This window comes from Megascapheus bottae, chromosome 10 (genome assembly GCF_031878675.1).
Source record: "Megascapheus bottae isolate mThoBot1 chromosome 10, mThoBot2.hap1, whole genome shotgun sequence".
NCBI classification, from domain to species: domain Eukaryota; kingdom Metazoa; phylum Chordata; class Mammalia; order Rodentia; family Geomyidae; genus Megascapheus; species Megascapheus bottae.
The window spans coordinates 28,934,166-28,959,418 of record NC_143518.1 but is presented as its reverse complement, the minus strand read 5'-3'; the positions used below and the strand labels follow the sequence as shown (position 1 = coordinate 28,959,418).

General features: G+C 36.5%; 2 protein-coding genes and 1 non-coding gene across 6 annotated transcripts in view; 1 reads left to right on the top strand and 2 right to left on the bottom strand.

Annotated features, from left to right (window-relative positions):
* The window catches only part of Nme7 (NME/NM23 family member 7), a 131,945-nt gene extending 130,643 nt beyond the window's left edge, over positions 1–1,302 (bottom strand). The window contains exon 1 of one of the 2 annotated variants that reach the window (XM_090340502.1): positions 1,079–1,302. In XM_090340502.1, coding sequence (XP_090196628.1) covers positions 1,079–1,081 — 3 coding nt within the window. In that variant the 5' untranslated portion in view covers positions 1,082–1,302. The remainder of the gene's footprint in view (positions 1–1,078) is intronic. The other variant, XM_090340503.1, reaches the window with a different exon arrangement.
* A 60-nt stretch (positions 1,303–1,362) lies between these two features.
* Positions 1,363–20,008, top strand: Blzf1 (basic leucine zipper nuclear factor 1). 3 transcript variants are annotated; one of them, XM_090340499.1, is made up of 7 exons: positions 1,363–1,536; positions 2,486–2,557; positions 9,411–9,853; positions 12,148–12,347; positions 14,406–14,534; positions 17,444–17,663; positions 18,777–20,008. In XM_090340499.1, exons 2-7 carry the CDS (start codon positions 2,527–2,529, stop codon positions 18,957–18,959), a joined length of 1,206 nt encoding a protein of 401 aa, XP_090196625.1. In that variant the 5' UTR covers positions 1,363–1,536; positions 2,486–2,526; the 3' UTR covers positions 18,960–20,008. The 3 variants fall into 3 exon arrangements, with proteins under 3 accessions (XP_090196625.1, XP_090196624.1, XP_090196626.1); XM_090340498.1 differs by lacking the exon at positions 1,363–1,536 and adding an exon at positions 1,543–1,694; XM_090340500.1 differs by lacking the exons at positions 1,363–1,536; positions 2,486–2,557 and adding an exon at positions 4,380–4,459.
* LOC150057806 (U6 spliceosomal RNA) lies at positions 16,277–16,383 on the bottom strand. Its single transcript, XR_016536941.1, has one exon. It is a non-coding gene; the product is annotated as a U6 spliceosomal RNA (small nuclear RNA).
* Positions 20,009–25,253: the final 5,245 nt, after the last annotated feature.

The window sequence follows — 25,253 nt, the reverse complement described above, 5'->3', positions numbered from 1 at the left end:
GAAATCAAGAGTAAAGCACTTCTTATTCTAAATTAGAAATAAAAACTAAAGAATAAACTTATTGATCAAGATGACGTAGGTTGGGGCATAAGGCTAAAAAAATTGTCTGTTAGATTCTGTTATCTACAATCGTGGAGGGGTATGAGGTTTGTAAAGTGAAGTTTCCAAAAGGTCTTAGAGGACAGGTTCAGGCTGGGGTAACAAAAAGGACTGCTTACTGAGAAGTAATGAAAACAAACAGTGGTAGGTGGGGCACTCTTTTACTAAAGGCAATCATTTGGTTATCTCCTAGTACTTGAATCCTACATGCTTCAAATAGGTGGTAATTAAGTGAACTAACCAGTACACGGTGTTCTCAAGCAGTGGGCTAATTAAAGTCACCTCTAGGCTTGTTACAAATGGCAAGCCCTATTCCTATTCATTCAGTTTCCCTTGGCCTTGCTCCTGCAAAAGAGCTCCAGAAGCTTCAGAGAGGCCCACGTACATGTTTGTGAACTAGCCCTTCTGTGTGTGCTGGGAGTCAGTGTTTCCCCACCCACAAGAAGAAAAGGGAAGATCTGGGAAGATTTAGGTCGGTTAGTGGTGCCTTCCCTCTCTCTGTCTCTCTCTCTGTCTCTCTCTCTGTCTCTCTCTCTGTCTCTCTCTCTGTCTCTCTCTCTCTCTCTCTCTCTCTCTCTCTCTCTCTCTCTCTCTCTCTCTCTCTCTCACACACACACACACACACACACACGCGCGCGCACACACACACACACACCCATAGTCTTACTGAAGTGCGCTGCGGAAAACACCGTCAACCTGAATGCAAGAGATGAACAATGCAAATGTATAAACTTTCTCGTTCAAAATAATGTCTCGCTTTACAGTCTCAGGCTAGATACTTTAACTCGGTTACATCACTTTGGAGGAATTTTTCAGCGTGTGGCGAGAAATGGGAAGGGCTAGGAAGAGGACACACCCAGCCTGTTAAACGAGGCGAAGGTAGCGGGGACCGGGCTCCTCTGAAAGCCCATCCGCCCAGTCTCGGGGCCCGGCGTAACCAGGGCCGCGGGACCCTGCTTCTTCCTCCCCTGGCACTCACCATAGTTTCAGGAGCTCAGCGCAAAGAAATGGGTGAGGAAGGCGGCCCCAGGAACACAGCACCACCAGTACCATCATCCGGTTACTCTAGCAACGGAGCCCCGCCCACTGCCGGACGCACCGCGAGGCGGGAGTGGCCCCGCCCGGCCGCGCCGCCCCTTCCTCTGTCCGGGCTGTGGGACTTGCAGCCCCGCCCCTTGACGACATCGCCCGGGGCAACCAGACGCCGCCTTCTCCTTTCTAATATCACCACTTCCGTTTGCTTGACCGATGACCCGGAAGTTCAAGTGACTTATGAACTTCCGCCCCACGTAATGCTTTTCCCCACTGGTCACGTACGGAGGCGTAACGTCAGTCAGCCTGTGTGAACAGGATTTTAAACGCGACACTGGAGGTTGATCTTGCTCCTTCGGAAAGGAATTCCGGAAATGAACCCTAAGATAACCGGAAGTGGTTAGGGTGAGAGCTCCGTGAGTTGTCGGGGAGACGGGAAGGGGCAGGAGCGGAAGGAAAGCCTGGCGATGGAGTGGGAGGCTGAGGCGTCCACCCGGTGACGCGGCGCGGCAGGACCTGTGGAGTGGGTGAGGCCTCCTGAAGTAGGAAGAAGAACGTGAGAGGTAATTCCTTGTGTAATTGGGAGGCTGGAAGGGGTTGTGGGAGGCACCGAGTTGTGGGTGGGCGCTTGGTGACCATTAGGTTTGGATTTAGGAAAAGATGGCCTGTCCCGGGGAGGCATCTTCAGACAGAAGAGGCACTTCGCGGGACTGTGCACCTCCCGCCAGCCGCCCTCCACACCCAGTCCCCACTCCTCCCCTCCCTTGCCCCATCGCAGTGCCTGTCAGGAGATGTTCGCCGATTTTTTCTCCCCCTCTTAGGAAGAGACTTTAATTGTGCTGTTAAGGAAATTAGTCATGGAGACCGGGTACTGAATCCTGTTGATACTTAAAGCATCGTTTGATTTTTGTGATGAAGCAGTCCACCTTGTCAATATTGCGGTGACGTCCCTTCCGTCTCCCTCTCCGTGTTCCTGGGAGTCTGACAAGTCCATGCCTATATTAGTTAAAATGTGCACTCAGCGTTATGGTTCTCTTTGTACTTTTAAGAGATACAGGGTTTTAAATTATGTTTCCAGTCAGTGCAAGCTTGACTGTCTGGAGTAATGTGTTTGTTGCACCAGTATGATTTTACAGGTTGAACAGGTTGTGTCTGCTTTTTAAATTCCTCTTACTATTGCAATGGTAGATAATCCCCTACAGTATACTTGGTGAAAATGGTGAGACAGGATATTTTAAAATAAACCAAATCTGTTTCTTTGAGAAGAAGGGAATAGGATGAAACACTGCCTTTCTACGTGTGTAGGTAAAGTACAGTTACTCATTAAATGTACTTATCTGATATTATTTTTCAGGGGACGTCTTGGTGTGCATTTGCATTAGCTAAGAAACAAAAATGGCTACACATAAAAGTTTAGAAACCAAAGGTAAGTTTTCTAATTTTGATAACAATTAGATGGACACACTACTATAACACAGTCACTCCAAGTGGATAGCTTAAACAATAGAAATTCATTGTCTCATGATTTTGAAGACCAACAACCAAATGAATACCAGCTAGGCTTTGTTCTCTGTGAAGGTATTTAGCAAAATAGCCACTCTCCTAGGTTCTGGTTTTCTGGCACTCATTAGTACTTCTTATAGATGCAACACCTGACCTCTGGCTTTGTTATATGCATTCTTCTTATGTGCATGCTTCTGTGCTTAGCCATCCTCAGTTTATAATGAGTGGCCATATTGTGCCCACCATACTTTCATATGATTTTACCTTAATTAATTACATTTACAATTCCCATTTTCAAATGAAGTTGATTAATTATCCAGTAAGCAAGACTTAGAATTAGTTCTACATAATATAATGTTAACTATCATTAATAAACAAGAGTAACTTGTAATGCATGGCCTGAGAAAAAGCATACTTAATGCTTGACCTTGTCAGTTGTCTATCACCAAGAGAAAGTATTATGATTTAGTTGGTGTCAGAACTTCCTCTTAAGCATATATGCAGTTCTTTCATTATAAAGACAGATGTGCATTTGCTTCTAGGGATCTTCTGAAAGGTTAAAAAAAAACAGATAATAGCAATTCGAAAATTAAAATTGAACTCCAAACTTTTCTTAAATGCAAGATGGAAAGATATTTAGTAACATGGACTAACTAATAAAAAGGGCTGAGACATGTAAATACTTAGTAAAAAATTATATGGAAAAGGATTCTAGGAGCGAATAAAATTGGGAAAATCTGGATTTAAAGGGTGGCTATACCAGAGGAAGTCTAAAGCCTTTAGTATACTAATAATCTGTTGAGAGGCCCAAAGAGATTTAGTATACAGAATTGCCCATGTTTTTTCACCTTGGAATTCTATCCAGAGCCTATGGCAAGAATAGTGTTTGGGCACGCTTGAATATTGAACTAATTCCTAAGTTCACTGTAACATTTTCTAATTTAATAATAATTTAGGGGCCAGGAGTGTGGCCTAGGCAAACTAGGGTTCAATTCCCCAGTAGCACATATACAGAAAAAGCCAGAAGTGGTGCTGTGGCTCAACTGGTAGAGCACTAGCCTTGAGAAAGTTCAAGGATGGTGCCCAGGCCCTGAGTTCAAGCACCAGGACTGGTAAAAAAATAAAGTATGCCCCTGAATTAGGAATTGAATTTGTATAAAGTATAATGTTATTCCAAATGAAAAATAATTTTGTTTTTCTCATTATTTAGGTCTATATTACAAAAATCTTAGTAATCATTATTATAATTGAATTTTACCAGTATTTTTACTTTTCTATGTAAGTACATTGGTAGTAGGCTTGATGTGAAATCATGGCCCCCAAAAGGATTAACTATTTGTTCTTTATAGAAAATGTTTGCCAATCCACAATTCTAGGATATTAGATTAGTAACCTTGTTATTTTCTTACATTTCATGAGAATGATAATGAGCCATGATTCATTGACAGATGATCACAACTGGAAGTAAAGATAAATGGATAGTAGAAGGGTTATTTGGTTGGTACCCTAAGAGTAAAGAAGAATAAGAATCAAGGATTGATGTTTTGCTTTACTAAAGCATTACTCATAGTTATGGACCTGATAACATAATTTTTGTCTTCCCACTTGAGAGGAGGTAATTACTCATGAATGTGCCCTGGGTTGTGCCTAGTACATATGTAATAAAGGTTTCTATGTGTGTCACAGAGTAAAATAGAATTAGGAAATGTATGGTACCTGGTGAGAAAATATAAGGTCCTGGCTCTTTTCTGCTTGTCCAAGCACATTAGCGAGAACCATAAAGTGACTGAGAGGGAGCTGTCATATGATATACAACATAGGTTCAGTAAGTAGAACACTGTAAGCATAATTAAGAGTATTTGGAGTTGAAAGAAGTTGATTGAACCTCGAGTTCTACAGTGAATTTTCTTTATGAAGATAAAGAGATTTCTGTTAATTACTCATTAACTTTTTTTTACCTTTTAATGATAAATTTAAGAAGCAAAGAAAGATTTGTCCTTTGATCTCCATTACTTAAAATTCCAACTCAGTTTAGGACTTGCCTAGAAATTCAGTTTAACTATGATTGAATTATCTTCTTATTTGGCCAACTGAAGTATGTCCAAATAGCATGACTCTTGATGGTCTGTTTATTATTGTTTTTATTAGGCTGATGCTAATGGTTGATTTTAATCTATAAAACAACAATATTAATCTATAGGTAATTAACTGTAATGCTAACATGTCTTGTTAACAAAATAAAACTTACATTAGATAACATTAAACAAACTTAAAACCAAATTGTCAGACCATAAGAACAGTTCTTTATTCTTAAAATGATGTGAAAATTCTTATGCATTATAGCTTGTTTTGAGTGCTGGGATAATAAGCATATACTACCATGCCAACCTGAAAATTTAAGACAACCCAAAGTTCAGAAAAATTGGTAATCACAAAAGTGTTCACTTAAGTATTATTATAATGAAAAACTAAAGAGAGTAACAATAGAAAAAATTTAAATAATGACATATTAAAATACTTAAGGAATGGGGCTGGGAGTTTGGCCTAATGGTAGAGTGCTTGCCTAGCATGCACGAAGACCCAGGTTCGATTCCTCGGTACCACATGCATAGAAAAAAGCTGGAAATGGTGCTGAGGCTCAAGTGGTAGAGCACTAGCCTTGAGAAAGTCCAAGTATAGTGCTCAAGCCCTGAGCTCAAGCCCAGGACTGGCAAAAAAAAAAAAGAAAAAAAAAAAAAACAACTTAAGGAATATATATTTATAAGGTTAAAATATGAAACAAAATAAAGGTATATGTTAAGCTTACAAAATTTATGATTCCAGTATATAAAACATTGAAAAATTTGAAGTAATGAGAAATTATTGTACAGTAATGAGAATATAGGCAAACTTTCATTAAAGTATTATTACAGACGAACTTGTATTTGACAATGTAATTTTAAAAAAACTATTATAGAGTTCACACCCCATGACCAACAACAACAGAAAAAAAACTATGGTAATATACAGGCACCAATGGCTCATCCCTCTAATTCTCGCTATGTAGGAGGCTAAGTTCTAAGGATTGAGTTTCAAAGCCAGCCCAGCCAGCAAAATCCATGAGATTCTTACCTCCAGTAAACTAACCAAATGGTAGTAGAAGTGGAGCTGTAGCTTAAGTGATAAAGCACTAGCCTTGAGCAAAAGCTCAGGAACAGTGTCCAGGCCCTGAGATCAAACCCAAGGACTGATACAACAACAAAACCTTATAGAAACTAGACTATACATGACTATATGTGAAAATGATCTGTTCTATTCTGTAGGTTCTGTATTTGTAATAAAGAGCAATTCTCTAAAAAATAGGAACCTACCAAATAAAATTCAGGAAGTTATTTGATATTTCTTTGGCTATAAAACCCCTGCAAGTAACTTTCATAGTTATTTGCCTCACATTACTGTAAACAAGCTTTCATTTCTATTGTGATTTCGCTAGAGAGTTCCATTTCTAGGGCCACAATATGATTCCTCTTTTAATATAAGCTTTGTACATCAAAAATTCTTATGAAAGCTTTCATTTTTGTAGGGTCTTATACTCTTCCCAAACTAAGTTCTCCTAATTTTATTGTTAAAGTGAAATGTGAGCAATAATAGATCTAGGTTATGGTATTTAGTGATAATTGAAACAAAGGATCCTTTAGACTTATAAAGAATTCTCAAAAATAGTTCTGTTTCATACTTTTAGTAGATTACATTACCATGTGCATAATTTGGCTAGATGGTTAAACTTTCTAAACACTTAGTAATTTATTATTGCCTTTAATGTTTCTATAAAAACAAAATTTTCTTGAACTATTTTGTACCACTTACATCTTTTTTTAAATCAAGTGTTTTATTTCTCATCTTTTTTTGTCTGTTTGCTTGTTTAGTTTTTTTCATATATTTTTATTGTAATTAATAGAAGAGTTACATTATATTCACCAGATAGAAGGTACATTACTTCACAAATATTGATACCCTTTCTCATGTCATGGTCCCCCTATTTCCCTCCCCCCTACCCCTGCTCATCTTAATTTTCCCCCTTCCCTCTCCTATTTCAAATAACCAATTAAGCATATATAAAATATATCAGATAACAAGGTGAAATATTGTAATAATATGAAGCAACCAAGGGACAGCAAAAGAAAAGAGAGATAACATAGTACATTAAGGACAACAATCACTCATTATATGGCTTTTGTTTCTATATCCTGGAAGTCCTTACATTTAGTGTCATACTATATAGCCTTATGTATCTAGATTTTGTTCTATTGTGAATCTCTGCTAGGAGAGCCCAAGGTTTCTACTGATTATGACAAATGAGGGAAACCATTGAGCCTATGTTCCTTTGAGTCTGGCTTACTTCACTTAATATGATTTTTTCTAGGTCTTTCCATTTCCTTACAAATGGGGCAATATCATTCTCTCTGACAGCAGCATAGAATTCCATTGTGTATAAATACCACACCTTGTTGATCCACTCATCAACTGAGGGACATCTGGGTTGGTTCCATATCTTTGCTATGGTAAATAGTGCTGCAATGAACATGGTTGTACTAGTGGATTTACTATGTCCTTGTTTCTGGACAATTGGGTAAATACCAAGTAGTGGAATTGCCGGGTCATATGGAAGTTCTACATTTAGTCTTTTGAGGAACTGCCATACTGCTTTCCATAGTGGTTGAACGAGTTTTCACTCCCACCAACAGTGTAGTGTACTGATCCCTCCTGGCCACATCCCCTCCAGCATCTGTTGTTATTAGATTTCTTGATCCTGGCTATTCTAACTGGAGTGAGGTGGAATCTTAGAGTTGTTTTGATTTGCATTTCTTTTATGACCAGAGATGTTGAGCATTTCTTCATGTGTCTTTAGGCCATTTTTATTTCTTCTTCAGAGAAGACTCTTTAAGTCTATCCTCTAATACATTTTACCTTTTTATTATTTCTACTTTCCCCTCTCCCCTCCTCTCCTCTTTCTCTCTGTTCTCTCCCTTCTCTCTTATCTCCTCTCTCCCCTCTCCCCCCTCACTTCTCCTCTGTCTTCCTCTCTGTTCCCCTCTCTTCTCTCCCTCCCCCCTCTCTCTCTCTCTCTTCCTCCCTCCTTCCTTCTCTCCTCCCCACCCACCTGCCTCATGTGGGTTGGAACCTAAGACCTTAGAAATACTTAGCATGTGCTCTACACTAAGCTACACCTCAAGCCCCTATTTCATCTTTTATATGTGTATCCTGACTTCAAATTATATATTAAACTTGAATGCAGTTATCCACGCTACCTCATAGAATGCCTGACATACATTACATTTGGCATGCATCCAAGACCAGGTGTGCTTCCTATAGACTACTGAGAGTTCATTGTTGTAGTAATTGTTACTGACTTGTATGTTCATCTTTAACCCTTGCTCTTATCATTAATTATTGTCCATGAATTTATTGAGTTATGATGAGGTACTTTACTGGGACTTAAGTATCTGAAATTAAATTAAACCCCCTGGAAGTAATAGGCCACCAGTAAAATAAGTTAAATAAATATGGTGAAAATGAAATCTAAGAAAGTTTAACAACACATTGTACTGTCCCTTAGGGAAACAGGATTTAATTCCATAGGTGTAAGAATAGGATTTAATTTTTGCCTAATAATTCTTCAGTATAATACACATGTTCTCCTATACCCCTTGTAAGAGCATTCTTTACTGAAATATAGCAAAAATAGACTATCTGTCTTGAGTTACATAGATGATTCCAAATATGTGTATATATAGTTATTTATTTTTATATCTAACTACTGTGTAACTATTATACTGTGTCAGGCACTTACTTTATATTAAAGCCTTCTTACCACAATCCTGTGGCATTGTTGTTACTGTTTTTGTCTGTCAGGATATAGAAATGAATGAAAGATTAAACCATTAACATGTCACATTAAAAAATAAATGGCAAGGGCCAGGAATTTGGCCTAGTGGTAGAGTGTTTGCCTAGCATGCACAAAGGCCCGGGTTCTGTTCTTTTGTATCACATACATAGAAAAAAGCTGGAAATGGTGCCGTGGCTCAAGTGGTAGAGCTCTATCCTTGAGAAAAGTTGAAGGACAGTGCTCAGCCCTGAGTTCAAGCCCCACAACTGGCAAAAATAAATAAATGCCGAAGCCAGGCGTGGTGGCTCACACATGTAATCCTATCTACTCAAGAGGCTGAGATCTGAGGATCGAGGTTCAAAGCCAGCCTGGGCACTAAAGACCACAAGACTCTTATCTCCAGTTAATCATTAGAAAAGGGTAAATGAGGCTGTGGTTCAGTAGCCTTGAGCTGAAGAGCTCAGGGACAGTGTCCAGGCCCAGAGTTCAATCCCCATGATCTACAAAAAAAAAAAGTCAAAGGACCCAGAGTTGGCAAAGTGGTAGAATGCTAGCCTAGCATGCATGAAGACCAGGATTCGATTCCTCCATACCACATATATAGAAAAACCGGAATTGGTGCAGTGGCTCATGTGACAGAGGGATAACCTTGAGGAAGAAGCTCAACGACAGTGCTCAGGCCCTGAGTTCAAAAAGTCAAAATCAAATTCCCAGGTTTGACTTTCTGTCAAAAAAGAAGCCGTTTACTTAAATTTTATGTTCCTGAGACTATTCATCTTTTCCTAACACATATTTGTTTTATGTTTTAAGTTTTTCCATTCTTTCTAATTCTGAACACTGAGCAAAGTTGTAGTTTTCTTAGCATTTGTTTGGTAAGTAGTTTATGTTCTGCTTGTTTTCCCTTTGTTAGTCATCCTTGCCTCAACCCCAATCCGAGGAGCAGGAGATGGAATGGAAACTGAAGAGCCACCTAAATCTATTGAAGGCACCTCTGCAGCCCAATCCATAAAGCAAGCAGTCCTCCAGAGTCCTCAGAAGAAAGTATTTCCCTCCGAGAGCCCAGGAGTTCTTCAGCTAGGAAAGATTCTCACTGAAAAAGCAGTGGAAGTTGAAGCTGTAAGAATATTTGTTCCCAAAGCTGCTATAACTCATGATGTCCCCAACAAAAATGCAAAGGTTAATAAGTCTCTCGGGTATCATAAAGGAGAACTCATTCATCAGTCAGAGGGTCTTACAGAGCCTAGGAAAGAACTCTCAGAGGTAAAGAGTATATTGGAAAAGCTCAGAAACTCTGAAAGGAGGTTACTACAAGACAAAGAAGGACTTTCAAACCAGCTCCGAGTACAGACAGAGGTAAAAAAAAAAGTCTTAATTTTAATGTGTACTACTCTTTACATTTGGGCCTTCAAATTCATATTTCTGCATTGCAGTATCACTTCTATAAAATACTTTGCCTTAAATTTCTCATTCTTTCTCAAGGTTTTTGTCTGTACAGACCCTGTCTGTAGAGTTGGTGTTGGGAACTTACGGGTTTTTTGTTTTGTTTTGTTTTGTTTTTGCCAGTCCTGGGCTTGAGCTCAGGGTCTGAGCACTGTCCTTGGACTTTCTTAAGGCTAGAGCTCTACCACTTGAGCCTCAGCCCCACTTCGGGCTTTTCTCTGTGTATTGGTACTGCTCCTAGCAGGTTTTGCCTTGCTCACTGGCTTGCTCTTTGTCCAAATACAGGGGGCTTCAAGAGATGGGTAGGGGAAGCCATCAGAGACTCCTGCCCTCCCTTTTTCTCATTTGGGATTAAGAAGGAATGGGGAAGGGAGTTACCAAAACCAGAGATATCTGGGAGGTAGGGATGGAGCATCTGAAACATTGAGTAATGAGAAGGAAGTGAACTTGAGAAGAGGTTCCAAGCCCAGGTGATAAGGGAACCTATGTTTTAAACCTGGTTGAAAATGGTGTGAGGTCCTTTGGACAAGATCACCTTTAAGCTATACAGTAGGTTCTACTTGTAAATTGCTAAACCAGAGGTTGATGAAATTAGGCTTTGAAATTGAAAAGTAAGTTAGCTGTATTTGTAAGAATCCAGCTGCTTTTGCTTTTATATACATGACACTTGGAATAAAGAGAACGATGGAAAAAGAATGTTTTCATCATAAATGAAAATCAGGTATGTATATGGCGCAAGTCTCAGAGCTCATGCCTATTAATCATGAGACCTTGAGTTCAAACTGATTTAAAAATACAGTAAAAGGGGGCTAGGAGTTTGGCCTAGTGGTAGAGTGCTTGCCTAGCATGCACGAAGACCCGGGTTCGACTCCTCGGTACCCCACATACACAGCAAAAAGCCGGAAGTGGTGCTGAGGCTCAAGTGATAGAGCTCTAGCCTTGAGAAAGTCCAAGGACAGTGCTCAGGCCCTGAGCTCAAGCCCAGGACTGGCAAAAAAAAAATAAAAACAGTAAAAGGTTGAAAATCTATAATGTTCAGTTGTATAAAATTAACTCTCACATTTTAGTAAGATGACCTATCTCTCCCTTGTTTATCTACTAAACTATACATCTTTTTGCAAGATGGTAGCCATTGTAAATGACAGCATTTTAAGTGATATATTCAAATGCTTTATATACTTTTAATCTTTTATCTCCCTCCCTCTCTCCCCCTCTTCCTTTTCCCCTCTCCCCCCCTCTCTCTCTGTCTCTACCTTTGTCTCTCTCTGTCTCTGTCTCTCTCACTCTCACTCTCCCTCCCTCTCCCGTCCTGGGGCTTGAACTCAAGGCCTGAGCACTGTCCTTGAGCCACAGCACCACTTCCAGCTTTTCAGCATATGTGGTACCAAAGAATCAAACCCAAGGCTTTGATGCATGACAGGCATTTACTCTACCACTAGGCACATTTCTAACCTGATCTTTAATTTCTAAGTAGAGATGTAGAAAGTTCAGAGAAAACACAATGAAAATGTTACTATCTATAATTATACCATCCAGAAAGGACTACATAAAGATTCATATTGAATTTATTTTGTCTGATAGCCCACATCATTTATAAGTTATTAGTGTTTTCTTATATAACAGCATTCTTTTGCAATTAATACCAATACCATAATACCACTACTTACAATTGGATATTTGTTCATGTGCTTAAAGATATCCTATTTTATTTCTTTAATTTCTTTTTTTTGCTTTGTGTATCTTTTAATTTTATAAGCATGAAAAAGATTTAAATTATAAATGTTGAGAGAATGCCATAAAAACATTCTCTGATTTCCTATTAGTAAATTTATTGGTTTTGTTTTCTGATGTTTTTCTTCCATGTATTGACTGAAAGCAATTTTCATGATTCTGATTTGTAGTCTTATTACAGACACTCAGTTTACAGCCATATTGTATAAAGAGAAGTCGTGTTTTTATATATTGTTCAACTTAGAATTTTAATACCACTTCTTGCATACCTCCTTGAAAGGAGGTCTGAAGTACACGGAAACATAGTGTTTCTTTTTTTTCTGATACTGGAGTTTCACTCAGGGCCTTGGGATTTCTAACTTGCTCACTCATCTCGTGTTCTACCATTTAATCCTTGCTTCCAGCCCCCTTTCATTAATTGTGTTACATTAAAGTCAGTGATATTCTTTGGGGCTTATTTTACTGTTGTTTTCCAGGTTAATCGTGAGTTAAAAAAGTTACTGGTGGCTTCGGTTGGGGATGATCTTCAGTATCACTTTGAACGTCTAGCTCGTGAGAAGAATCAGCTTATTTTGGAAAATGAAGCCTTAAGTCGAAACACAGCTCAGCTTTCTGAACAGTTAGAACGTATGTCAATACAGTGTGATGTATGGCGAAGTAAATTTCTTGCAAGCAGGTATTTTCTATTGAAAATAGTTCATCTTCTAGTTTTTGTTCTGTTTGCTGTGATTTTACCTGTATCTCAAAAAAGTAGTATAGTGTGAAAATTTCAGACTTACGTTCTCAGATTATTTCAAATATTATTTAATACTCAGCTTGCTCTCCTCTGTTGTCTATTGTCACAGTTTCGCTAAATGAAAAAGTTATTTAAGGAGCCTCCTTTATCCTAGAAATGACTCCTATTATATAGTACTTAACACTTAAACAAAACTGTGAATTTAGAAATCTGGTAAATATTAAAATCACAAAAGGCAAAATTATGTTATTTCCCTCACCTTCTAACCTGGAGAACTCAAAAATCGTTCACATTCCTTAGAACAGTATTATTTACCCTTTGTGCTTCATTCATACAGTCTTCATCTGTATAATAGAGATTTTTCCATCATTCCCTCTGTCGTCGAATTACATACTAGATAATGCTACTCTCTGGCTCAGGTAAAAACCACAAGGGACACTGATAGGTATTGTGATTGTTTATTTCAGCACCTTTCTGGAATAAGTTATTGGGACACTAGTTCTTGATGTTACCTCTCTGTGCAACAAAAGATTTCACAATGTATTTAAATGGAACCATCTGGTAATTTCCATCCAGGCAAATTTAAGAACCACTAATTGGAATGATTAAATTTTTAGAAATATATTTCTTCATCTATTAATATAATACTTTCCAGTAATTGTTTTCTCTCTTAAAGAGCTTCATTTGTCATTAGTTATATAGTATAGGAAATAAACTGAGGAAATAAACTTAAGCAAGAATGAAGAATAGTCTAACAAATCAGTTACACACACATGTAATATGTGTAACATATAATGTTCATAATTCAGATTATTGCAATATACACCTTAACATCCTGATAGATACTGATAGTAATATACTAAAGAATAAAAATTAAACTCAACCTTATTGGTATTTTAGTTCATTTAAACTTCTAATGTCAAAATTCTTACATTTTAAGTTAGTAGTAATTCATCTTATATTTAATTTCAGTTTTAAGGTTCTTATCTGAATAAAATTCTTGAAATTTTGGCTTCAGTTCCATCCATAGATAACTGGCCAGATAAAATTTAGTGCATGCAAGCAGTAGAAAACATGAAACTACTCTGTCAAAACTATTTTAATAAGGTATCGCTACTTATGTTAATGTGGAAAATTCACTCAGATAAATTTTTAAAAAAATAGTCAAATGTACAAAACTTTGTATTAAATAACCTCTTTCTGTGATGAATCATGTTTTTCTAAACTTTTATGTTGAAATACACAAGAAATTTGTAAGGAACTTACTTGATAGAATATGTAAAGAAGAATGAGCATATTGGAAAGTTAAAAACATTTTTTTAATTAGTGTATATTATACACAGCTCTCATGGCAATATATTTTATATACTTTGACCAAATTCACCCCTTTATTAGTCTCCTTACGAGCCTCACCCAAGCCTCTAATAGAAATGTTTTATATTTAAAAACAGGTAATTATTTCTTTTGAGAAAAAAATCAGTCTAGAATAATTTGGGGTAAGTTGGGAAATCACTATAGAAAAACTAGATTCATGCTTCTCTTACCAACTTATAAATGCTTTAGCTGAATCCTTTAAGCTGTACATGAATAATTTTTTTTAATTTTTTTGTCAGTCATAGAACTTGAACTCTGGGCATGGCCCTTATCCCTGAGCTCTTCAGCTCAAGGCTAGTGTTCTACCACTTGAGCCACAGCGCCACTTCTGGTTTGCTGGTGGTTAATTGGAGCTAGTCTCACGGCTGGCTTTGAACCCTGATCCTCAGATCTCAGCCTCCTGAGTAACTAGATTATAGGCATGAGACACCAGCCCTGGCGCCCGGCTTCACACATAAACATTTTAAATATGTTATAATGAAACACAAAACTGTAGAACAATTTGAGTATTAAACAATTTGAGTATTAAACCTTCTTTATCATTTTCTGAAAGTGTCAGTAACCAAGTAAACTCACTTCCATATGCTGTGCAGGGAATTTATATATAATATTTTAATTTCTCAGGGTTATGGCAGATGAGTTAACCAACTCCAGAGCTGTTTTACAGCGTCAGAACCGTGATGCGCAAAGTGCAATCCAAGATCTCCTGAGTGAACGGGAACAGTTTCGTCAGGAAATGATGGCTACCCAGAAGTAGGACACTTGTTTACATTCTGAACTCTCCCAGTTTCTCCTGCCATTTTTGTTATTGTGATGGATGTTTTAGTGTATGCACATTTGATCACTTAGTAAACATATACTTTGAATTGCACTTTATCTGTTACAAAGGCCAAAGAATGTACCAGTCTTTCCTATAGAAGATCTTTTTTTTGTTGTTTGTTTTTGTTTTGTTTTTTCTTTTTTACATTAAAGAATTTATTAACATTAATTTTTATGCATCGTATTTCAGATGACATGTTTAAAAAACAAGTATTCAAGAAAGGAATCTCTAAATACAATCACTGGCACTTAGATTTTAGAACATAATCAAAATTAGGCTGAGGGTTTGAATGTCAAAGATACATACTAATCTATATAATAAAACTTGTCTATTAGAGTCCTAAATTTTTATGTCTATGTAGTTGTGTTTATATTTCCAATACCATGTCCATAACATTGGGTACACAAATATTGAGTCATCATTCTAATAGCAGCATATTAAGGATACCATGTGCCTTTTGTTCCTTTTGTCTTGACTTGTCTCACTCAATATGATTCGATCTAGATTCATCCACTTCCCTGCAAATGCCATTATTTTATCTTGTCTGTTGGCTATGTAGAATTCCATTGTATATATATACCACATTTCTGTATCCATTCCTCTGCAGTAGGACATCTGGATTGTTTCCATCGCTTGGGTATTATGAATAGTGCAGAGATGAACATAGCTGAGCAGATGTCCTTATCATATCCTGGGTTATGATGTTCGGAATAGATGCCCAGGAGTGGTATGGCGGGATCATAGGGAAGGTCTATTTTCAGTTCTTTAAGAAACCTCCACACTGCTTTCCAGAGTGGCTGAACTAGCTTACAATCCCACCAGCAGTACCGTAGGGTTCCTTTTTTTTTTTCCACAACCCCTCCAGTATCTGTCATTGTCTGAGTTCAAAATCTTGGCCATTCTTGTTGGGGTAAAGTGGTATCTTAGGGTTGTTTTTATTTGCATTTCCTTTATGACCATGGATGATGAGCATTTTCTCATATGCTTTTCTGCCATTTTAACCTCTTCTTTTGATAAGTCTCTTTAGTTCTTATTCCCATTTAGTGATTGGTTTGTTGGGTTTGGGGGGGATTAGTTTCTTGAGTTCCCTGTAGATACTGGATATTAAGCATTGGTCAGATGTATTATTGGTAAATGTCTTTTCTCAGTTGGTTGGCTATCTTTTTACTTTAGTAGCTATGCTTTTATTTGTGCGGAAACTTTTTATTTTTAGGTAATCCCATTTATTGAGTCTCTCTCCAATCTGTTGTGATCCTGGGATTCTGTTCAAGAAGTTGTTACCTGTGCTTGTGCATTCCAGTGTCTCTCCAACTCTATCGTGTAGCAGTTTCAAGGTTTCTGGTCTGACATTGAGGTCTTTGATCTACTTTGAGTTAATGCTTGTGCATGGTGAAAGGCTAGGATTAATTTTTAGTTTTCTGCATGTGGCTGCCCAGTTTTGCCAGCACCAATAATTGAATAGGCTGTGTTGGTTTCACTGTATGTCTTTGGCTCCTTTGTCAAATACTAGTTGACTATAGGTATGTGATTTTATTTCTGGATCTTCTATTCTGTTCCATTGATCTTCTGGTGTATTTTTGTGCCAATACCATGCTGTTTTTGTTACTATGGCTCTATAGTAGAGTTTGAAGTCTGGTATTGTAATACCACTGCATTGCTCTTTTTGCCTGGTATCAAAAATATGGAATGCTTCGCGAATTTGTATGTCATCTGTGCGCAGAGGCCATGCTAATCTTCTCTATATCATTCCAATTTTAGTATATGTGCTGCCGAAACTAGCATAGAAGATCTCTTTTTAACCTCTTTCTAGTGTTAAAACTTGTTTTCATTTTTGCATATTCCAGAACTGTAAACCTGTAGTCTTCTCCCAAAAAGATGTCTGTCTTCCATAAAAGCTCTTTGTGCTTTCATGTAACTGATCTGCTACCAGAAGAATTGACAAGGGGCTAAGAGTGGATATATCATAGTAATAAAATGTTGAAGGCAGCTACAGGGCAATGTTAAATGCCATTAACGGAAGGGAGTGTACCACAGATTATGTATACGTAGAATAGATAACATGGAAATGTTAATAACTGTACCCATACATTCAGTAATTTAGATGAAATGAACAAATAAAGATAAATTGCCAAATCTTACTCAAAAACCAAATATATAACCTAAATGGTCCTAGCCTATTGAAACAATACAATTTATTTAAAACCATTTAATGTAGGAGATTCCAGGCATAGGCAGATTGCCTAGGGAATACTAGCCAAGATTTAAGGAAGAAATAAAACCTGACTTACACAAATTCTTCTAGAGAAGAACAATTTCAAACTTACTGTATGAAGCCAGCGTGATTTTGATACCAAAACTAGAGACATTAGAAAACTACAAAACTATTTTATTTATAAACTATATTTATAAACAGATGCAAAAATCTTTTAAAAAATTTTAATATCACATCCTACATTATCAAGCATTATGACTAATCAGGGTTAATTTAAGTGTTGTAGAGTCATATGTTATGAGCAAGAAGGGTGATTCTATGAATTATGGCATTTAAATATCAATGAGTATAACTCACTAAAAAATAAAACCATAAATGCACAAATCACCTATTACTAAAATAAGAAAAATGTTATGTATTTTGAAAAAAACTATACTGTATGTTGACTGATTTCCAGATGGCAGTCCTAGTAGTAGATTGACAGATGTTTTCTGTAATTTTATTAATGGGACTAGACTTCCTGGTTTATTGAACTGAGAAGATAGGAAATTATTTCAGAAACAAGTGTGGGTTTTTTTATTTTTATTTTTGTCCTCTTACAAACATTCACTGTTCATGTGTTCTCTGCAGATTTTTAGAAGAACTCTTGGTCTCTTTACAGTGGGGAAGAGAGCAAACTTACTCCCCTAACCCACAACTCCACAGCACAGCAGAACTAGCAGTAACAAATCACAAGTTGGCAAAAGCAGTAAATTCTCATCTTCTGGGGAATGTTGGTAGTAACAATCAAAAAAAGAGTCCATCATCCGTTGAGTTCTGCAGTACCCCCGCTGAGAAAATGGCTGAAAAGGTAAAAATATTTTCTTTCATATCATTTTGAAATGATAATCATGATATCTTTCATGCTCTGCAACATTTTATTCTCCTGTTACTGAAAGATGACATTTAAAAGTTTAACATTGAGGGGCCGGGAGTTTGGCCCAGTGGTAGCGTGCTTGCCTAGCATGCACGAAGACCCGGGTTCAATTCCTCGGTACCACATACATAGAAAAAAAAAGCCGAAAATGGTGCTGAGGCACAAGTGGTAGAGCTCTAGCTTTGAGAAAGTCCAAGGAAAGTGCTCAGGCCCTGAGCTTAAGCCCAGGACTGGCAAAAAAAAAAAAAGTTTAACATTGAGTATTGTGTCATATGGATTCTAAACCTGATTTTTATGCTGATAAGCTAATTATTTTGGAAAAAATTATTTTTTCCTTTGATTTTTAATTTTTTCTAATAGTACTACTCTAATGATAAAAATGCTTTGAAAGAGGTCCTGATAAACCATTGATAATCTTTCTCTTTTTATTTTCCCATCTTCTACACTGTATAGACATCCTGCCTAAAATTTTTCCCCATCACCTTCAGAGTTTTTTTTAAAGACTCATAATGTAATAACATGACAGAGTATTTAGAAACCTGTATTTTCTCCACCAAATTTGTAACTGATTTAACATAAGCCTTTTCATTTTTACTTCACCAAGTTACACATAATAGAAACATACAGAGCATATGTATGTATCTTATTCAGAGACTGAAGCCTCTCAGCCACTCCTTTGAACTAAGCCCCAATTAAGAAAAATCTTTCCTTGATTCCTTTCACACTTTCTGGGTTCATTGACTTTGAAACATAACTCCCCTTCTTCATGTGATAACTATTGGGAGAATATGAACATGAAAAACAAGAGCTGTGAGCCAGACATTTTATCCTTGCCCTTAAGTGGGAAAAAAAAAAGATTATCTTGTGTTCCTTTGTTTTGTCTCACTTAAGAGGACTGAGAAAGTCAGAAGAATTGGGAGAGCACAGTGTTGAACCAAAAATAAATAAATAAATAAGAACATGGTTGTTCCCATACAGTATTACATGTCAATTGGAATGAGAAAATGTGAGCTGCATACATCTAACATTTCCTCTCATTTTCCTTAGGTTCTGCGTATTTTGGACCCAGTTACCTGTGTAGAAAGCTCACCTGATAATCCATTTTCTGACTCTTCAAACACATTGCTTGCAACAAAGAAAAATATTGGACGATTTCATCCTTATACTAGATATGAAAATATAACCTTCAATTGCTGCAATCATTGCCAGGGAGAGCTTATTGCCCTTTGACATCCAGTATGTTGAAGGCATGCTTCTTACCCAAGTCGTCACTATTAGGAACTGGGGTTCTTGTAATGCTAGAAGTAATATCACTTCCTTTCCATAATGTATTCCCAAAAGATATTTCATGTGCTAGACTCCAGATTACCTTTTCTTAATAAATATCTCAGGGTAAGAAAAAAACAGCATGTAGATATTTTTAAAGAATATATCCCAGACACTGCACAATGTTGATGTTAAAAATCTTTTGAAAGATTTTATTTGTTTTAGTCCCTAAATTATTTATCTCATTAATATTTTATAAGAACAGATTTCATGTTGGTGCACTTAAAGCAAGGCCAGTCAAATTATGTGAGTTAAATGTGGCAAAGGCAACCAAGCTGTTTTTGCACTACAGCAACAGAGTTCAATAGATGCAGCAAGTCTTGTGTTTAATAGCAAAAGTTTTTGATTTCTATTCTAGAAAGTAAAAGCTGGGGGTGAAGGAAAATTATCTTTATGATAATTTTGAGGCTACAAGAGAGACTTAAATATTAAGGTGAAGGGGCTAATCTTTCAAAACTAAATGGTTTATATCAGGAAAATATAAATTATTTAGAGTCAAAGTAATAAGTACTTCAACAGAACGTCTTTATTGCTGGTTTTGTTGACATGGCGCTGATCTGACATACATAAAGGAAACATTCTTATGTACTGTTTTATTTTGACAAATACAGTACACAACGCTAATATCTACCTTTGATATATGTAATAGTGGGAAGGGCAGAATTTTTCTAGTATATAAAACCTGAAAAGAAAAGTATAATCTATCTATTGATGTATTTTATGTAATATATACTATTGTATGATGCATTATGTTTCCTTTTTATTGGCCTTTAAAAAAATGACAAAGCATTTTTATTCAGTTGTAAACAAATTAGGTACAGAAATGCCTGACAGAAATTTCTTCATGGGGGAAGTTTAGTCAAGTAATAATACAATTTAATTCAATCACTTTCTTTGACTCATCTGATCAGTGTTTATAGTTTCAAGTGGCAATAAATTTCTCTATTTTTTTTTCATTTCAAAGATTCCAGTCTTTATTTGCCTCTTATTAATTAGATCTTTGCCTTTTCCTTTAGATTTACCTAGTAAAGACTCTTAGAAGAAAATGTAGGGGGATTTATGAAATTAGAATTGATAATTTCTTAAATTTGACACCAAATGTATAGGCCAAAAAAGAAAAAGGATGCATTTAACTTAATAAAGTTTAAAACTTTGTGCATCAAAGTACATACTGGAAAGGCAACTTGGAGAATGGAAGACAATACTAGCAAAGCATACATAGGATACTCATGTGTCCTCTGTGTCTATACTCTACAATCAGTAACCAAAAATAACCCAATAAGAAAATGGGCAAATTATATGAAAAAATAGTTCTCTAAAATATGCATGTTTAACATTCACATATATATATACATATGTATTTCTTACATGTACAGTATACACACAAATAGCCAATAAGCACACCAGAAGAGTATTATCATTAATCATTAGGGAAAAACAAGTTAATACTACATCCTATTATTAGGATGGCTATTAGCAAAAAAAAAATTGATGAGCAGGTGGAAAAATGAATCCTTGCCAGTATGAATATAAAGTAATTCAGGAACTATTGATAATATGGAATTTTCTCAAAAAAACATTACCATATGATCTAACCATCCATTTATATGTAGATAGCCAGAAAAACTGAAAAGAGAACCTGAATAGATAATTGTACACCATTGTTTTCAGCAACAGCATTGTTCCTAATAGCCAAAAAGTTGGATTTAAACCAAATGTTAAATGATGATAAAATCTGGCATTTAGATAGAAAGGAATATTTCAGCCATAAAAGAAATTGGAGGCTGGGCATGGTAATACATACATGTAATCACAGCAGTCAGGAGAGGCTGAGGCAGGAGGACCTCAAGATTGAGGTTAGTCTAGGCAACTTAGCTAAACCTTGTCTCAAAAATAAAAGGGGGCCAGGAGTTTGGCCTAGTGGTTAAAGTGCTTGCCTAGCATGCACGAAGACCCGGGTTCGATTCCTTGGTACCACATATGTAGAAAAAGCCAGAAGTGGTGCTGAGGCTCAAGTGGTAGAGTTCTAGCCTTGAGAAAGTCCAAGGACAGTGCTCAGGCCCTGAGCTCAAGCCCAGGACTGGCAAAAAAATAAAAGTAGGAAGTGGTGCTGTGGCTCAAGGGGTAGTGCAGTAGTCTTGAGCTGAAGAGCTCAGGGACAATGTCCAGGCCTAGAATCCAAGTCCCATGACCAACAAAAAAAAAAAAATAAAAGTAGGGGGCTAGGAGTTTAGCCTAGTGGTAGAGTTCTTGCCTAGTATGCATGAGAATCAGGTTTGATCACTTGGTATACCACATACATAGAAAAAGCCAAAATGGTGGTATGCCTCAAGTGGTAGAGCTCTAACCTTGAGAAAGTCCAAGGACAATGCTCAGGTCCTGAGCTTAAGCCTGGGACTGGCAAAATAAATAAATGAGAAATAAATAAATGTAGAGATAGAGCTCAATAGTGGGAGCTTACCTAGCATGTTTGATCCCCAGCATTACATAAACAAAGGGAATGTTGATGCATGCCACAATATAGATGAAACTTTAAAAACTGTTCTCAGTGAAGTAGAAAAGACAAATACGGTATGGCACATGTTTTATCTCATGTAGAGACTAGATCTAAAATATACTGGGCTACAGACATTCATAGTGAGATTAAAGGAGGACAATATTAGGAAAGGAACCTTCATAAGGACAAAACACGTGCATCTGATCATAAAGAATACATTTACTGAAATGAACTCCAGGAAATGGAAATGAGGTTTTGTTTTGCTCTTTTTGCCTTTTTTGTCTGTCTTTGAGAGTATAAGGGAAGGTACAGAAGTAGGGACAAAGGGTAAACAAATGCAGCAATCATACTCATGAACTATATAATTCAAAAGATCCACAAATCTGTTGCCAGACTGACTTCAGAAAATACAAATAACTAAAATCAAAGAAAGAACACCAATACATTTGATAACCTGGATGAAATAGAAAAAAAAATCCTAAAAGACACAAATTACCAAAGCTGACTCAAGAAGAAATAGAAAGTCTCAATACATACATAATAGATTACGTCAATAACCAAAAGCTTACCAACAAATAAACCTAATGTGGAGCTTATGAATATATCTCCATCAGTCCAACAAATTTACTACTTGGATACAAGATGTTGATAGGAATAATGTGAAAGAAGTATATGAGAACTCCATACTTTAATCCAGTTTTGTTATACACAAAGAAAATTGCTGTAGAAAACTCTTATTAAATCTTTTGAAAAAGTCTAGGACCAAAGATTTTTCACTGGAGATTTTATCTAACATTTAATAACAATTCCAGCCTTTTATTTCTTCACAAAACATTGAAGAGAAAGGAACAGATAATACTAACTGATGCTATGAAGTTAGTATAGACTAATACCAAAGACAAAGATTATAAATTAATATGTAAATGTCTTTAATCCTAGCTATTCTGAGAAGGCAAGAGGATTGTAAATTGGGGGCCAGCCCAAAGTTAAGGAGACACTGTCAAAACACGATACCCTAGGCTCAACCTAGTAATCTTCTCCCACCAATATTACAGACTAATACCACTTACAGGTGGAAAAATACTCCCACAAATTACAAGTAAATGAAATGCAACAGTACATTAAAGAGATTATACACCGTGATCAAGTAGAATTTATCAGGAATGCAAAAGTGGTAAACATAAAAGTAAAGGTGACATGCCACATTAATAGGACAATAGAGAAAAAAAAACATGGCCATCTCAGTTATTGCAGCTGTCATAGAACATATGGTAAAACTAAATACTCTCTAAAATATGGGTATAATCCTAATACCTGTTATGCACACCATTTCTGGTGGGATGATCACTTTCACTATTACTAACAGATATTAGTAGGACCTTGAGCCAGTATAACTACCAAAAAAGTAAAAGGAGTCCAAGTTGAAAAGAAGTAATAACTATACTATCTCTCTTCACTGAAACATGACATGAGCCTCCACATGGAAGTTTCCAAATAATACACAAAATCTGCTAGCATTAATGCAGAAAAATAAAGTTGAGTGCACAAAATCATTTGCATTTTTATGTAACTCAGAATAACCAATTCCATTGACAGTAAGTTCAAAGAAAGCAATGAATGACTTACTTACACGTTAAAAACTACAAAGCCATCGCTGCACTAAAAACACATACTATGTAGATTGGAACACAACACTAATAAGTACTAATCCAATTAACAGATTCAACACAAATTCTATCAAAATTATAATGGCCTTTGTTTTTTCTTTTTACAAAAATGGAAACCTGAAAGAAAAAAGTTGTATTTATTTATTGCCAGTCTTGAGCTTGAGCTCAGGCCCTGAGCACTATCCTTGGACTTTCTCAAGGCTGAGGCTTGAGCCTCAGCACCACTTCCAGCTTTTTTCTATGTATGTGGTACCAAGGAATTGCACCTGGCTCTTTGTGCATGCTAGGCAAGCACACTACCACTAGGCCAAACTCCTGGTCCCCCAAAAATTTGGATTTAGAACCTGAATTTCAAACCTCAAATAGAAAGCTATTGTTAAAATGTGCTAATGAAATAAAGGTTGAGCATGTAGATCATGGTATAGAATTGAAGGTTGAAAAATAAACATATTAGGCCAGGAGTTTGGCCTAGTGGTAGAGTGCTTGTCTAGCATACATGAAGACTCTGGTTCAATTCCTCAGTACAACATACACAGAAAAAGCCAGAAATGGTGTTGTGGCTCAAGTGGTAGAGCATTAGCCTTGAAAATGCCCAAGGACAGTGCCCAGGCCTGAGTTCAAGCCCTAGGAATAGCAACACTAAAAAATAAAAATACACATCTATGGTCAGTTGGTTTTCAACAAGAGTGGAGCTTATTCAATGAGAAAAGAATCTTTTAAAATATGGTGCTGGAAATGATGTTCATTGCAGCACTATTTACCATAGAAAAGATATGGAACCAACACAGATGCCCCTCAGTTCATGAGGGGATTAACAAGATGTGGTATTTATACACAATGGAATTCTAGGCTGCTGTCAGAAAGAACGACATCACCCCATTTGTAAGGAAATGGAAAGATCCAGAAAAAATCATATTAAGTGAAGTAAGCCAGACTTAAAGGAACATAGGCTCAATGGTTTCTTTCATTGTCACAATCAGTAGAAACCTTGGGCTCTCCTAGCAGAGATTTACAATAGAGCAAAACCTAGATACATAAGGCTATATAGTATGATGCTAAATGAAAGGACCTCCAGGATATAGAAACTAAAGCCATATAATGAGTGATTGCTGTCCTTAATATACCGTTATCTCTCATTTCTTTTGCTGTCCCTTGGATATCTCATATTGTTACAGTATTTTACCAGGTTATCTGATATATTGTATATATATATATATATATATATATATATTTGGTTATTTGAAATAGGATAGGAAAGGGGGAAAACAAGATGAGGGCGGAGGTGGGGGAAGGGAAATGGGGACCAAGACATGAGAAAGGGTATCAATGTTTGTGAAGTAATGTACCTTCTATCTGGTGAATATATTGTAACCCTTTTATTACAATAAAAAATATGAAAAAAATGGTGCTGGGACAACTGGATACACATGTGCAAAATCAATGAAGGTAAGTTTCCTCTATGTCATTGTGATAGTAAAAAACTATTTTCATTATATCCCAATTTCTGGCTGGCATGATTCTAAACTACTTGTAGTATTACAAGTGGTAGTTAATATCTATGTATCAATGAGCTCACTAATTACTGAGGACTCAGAATAAGGTATAGTTGTCAAAGTCTGTGAATTAACTAGTCATGTCTAGGTATTTTAGCTTTTCACTCACTCAGAAACATGAGACAATAGAATCATGGGATTCTGTTCTTTCTGTAAAACATTTGCAACAATACCAGGCATATTTTAAATGCATAAAAAGCTGGCTAATTTTGTAGCATACCTAAAATACTATTATGTATCTTTTAAAAGTATTAACAGGTGACAGTAGTCCTACACTATTTAAATTCAGAACTAACATTAAATAGGACTTGTATATAAGGCCTTACACAAGGTTTGATAAAGAAGTCACTTCTCATACTTTATGAAATGTTCTGCTACAATTTTAATGATAATATGAGTGATAAATAGTAATTTGTCCCTTTTTGGTATCTTCTCCAGATAGAAGTGTTAATAATTTAGAAGTCACAGAGCTCATTCACTG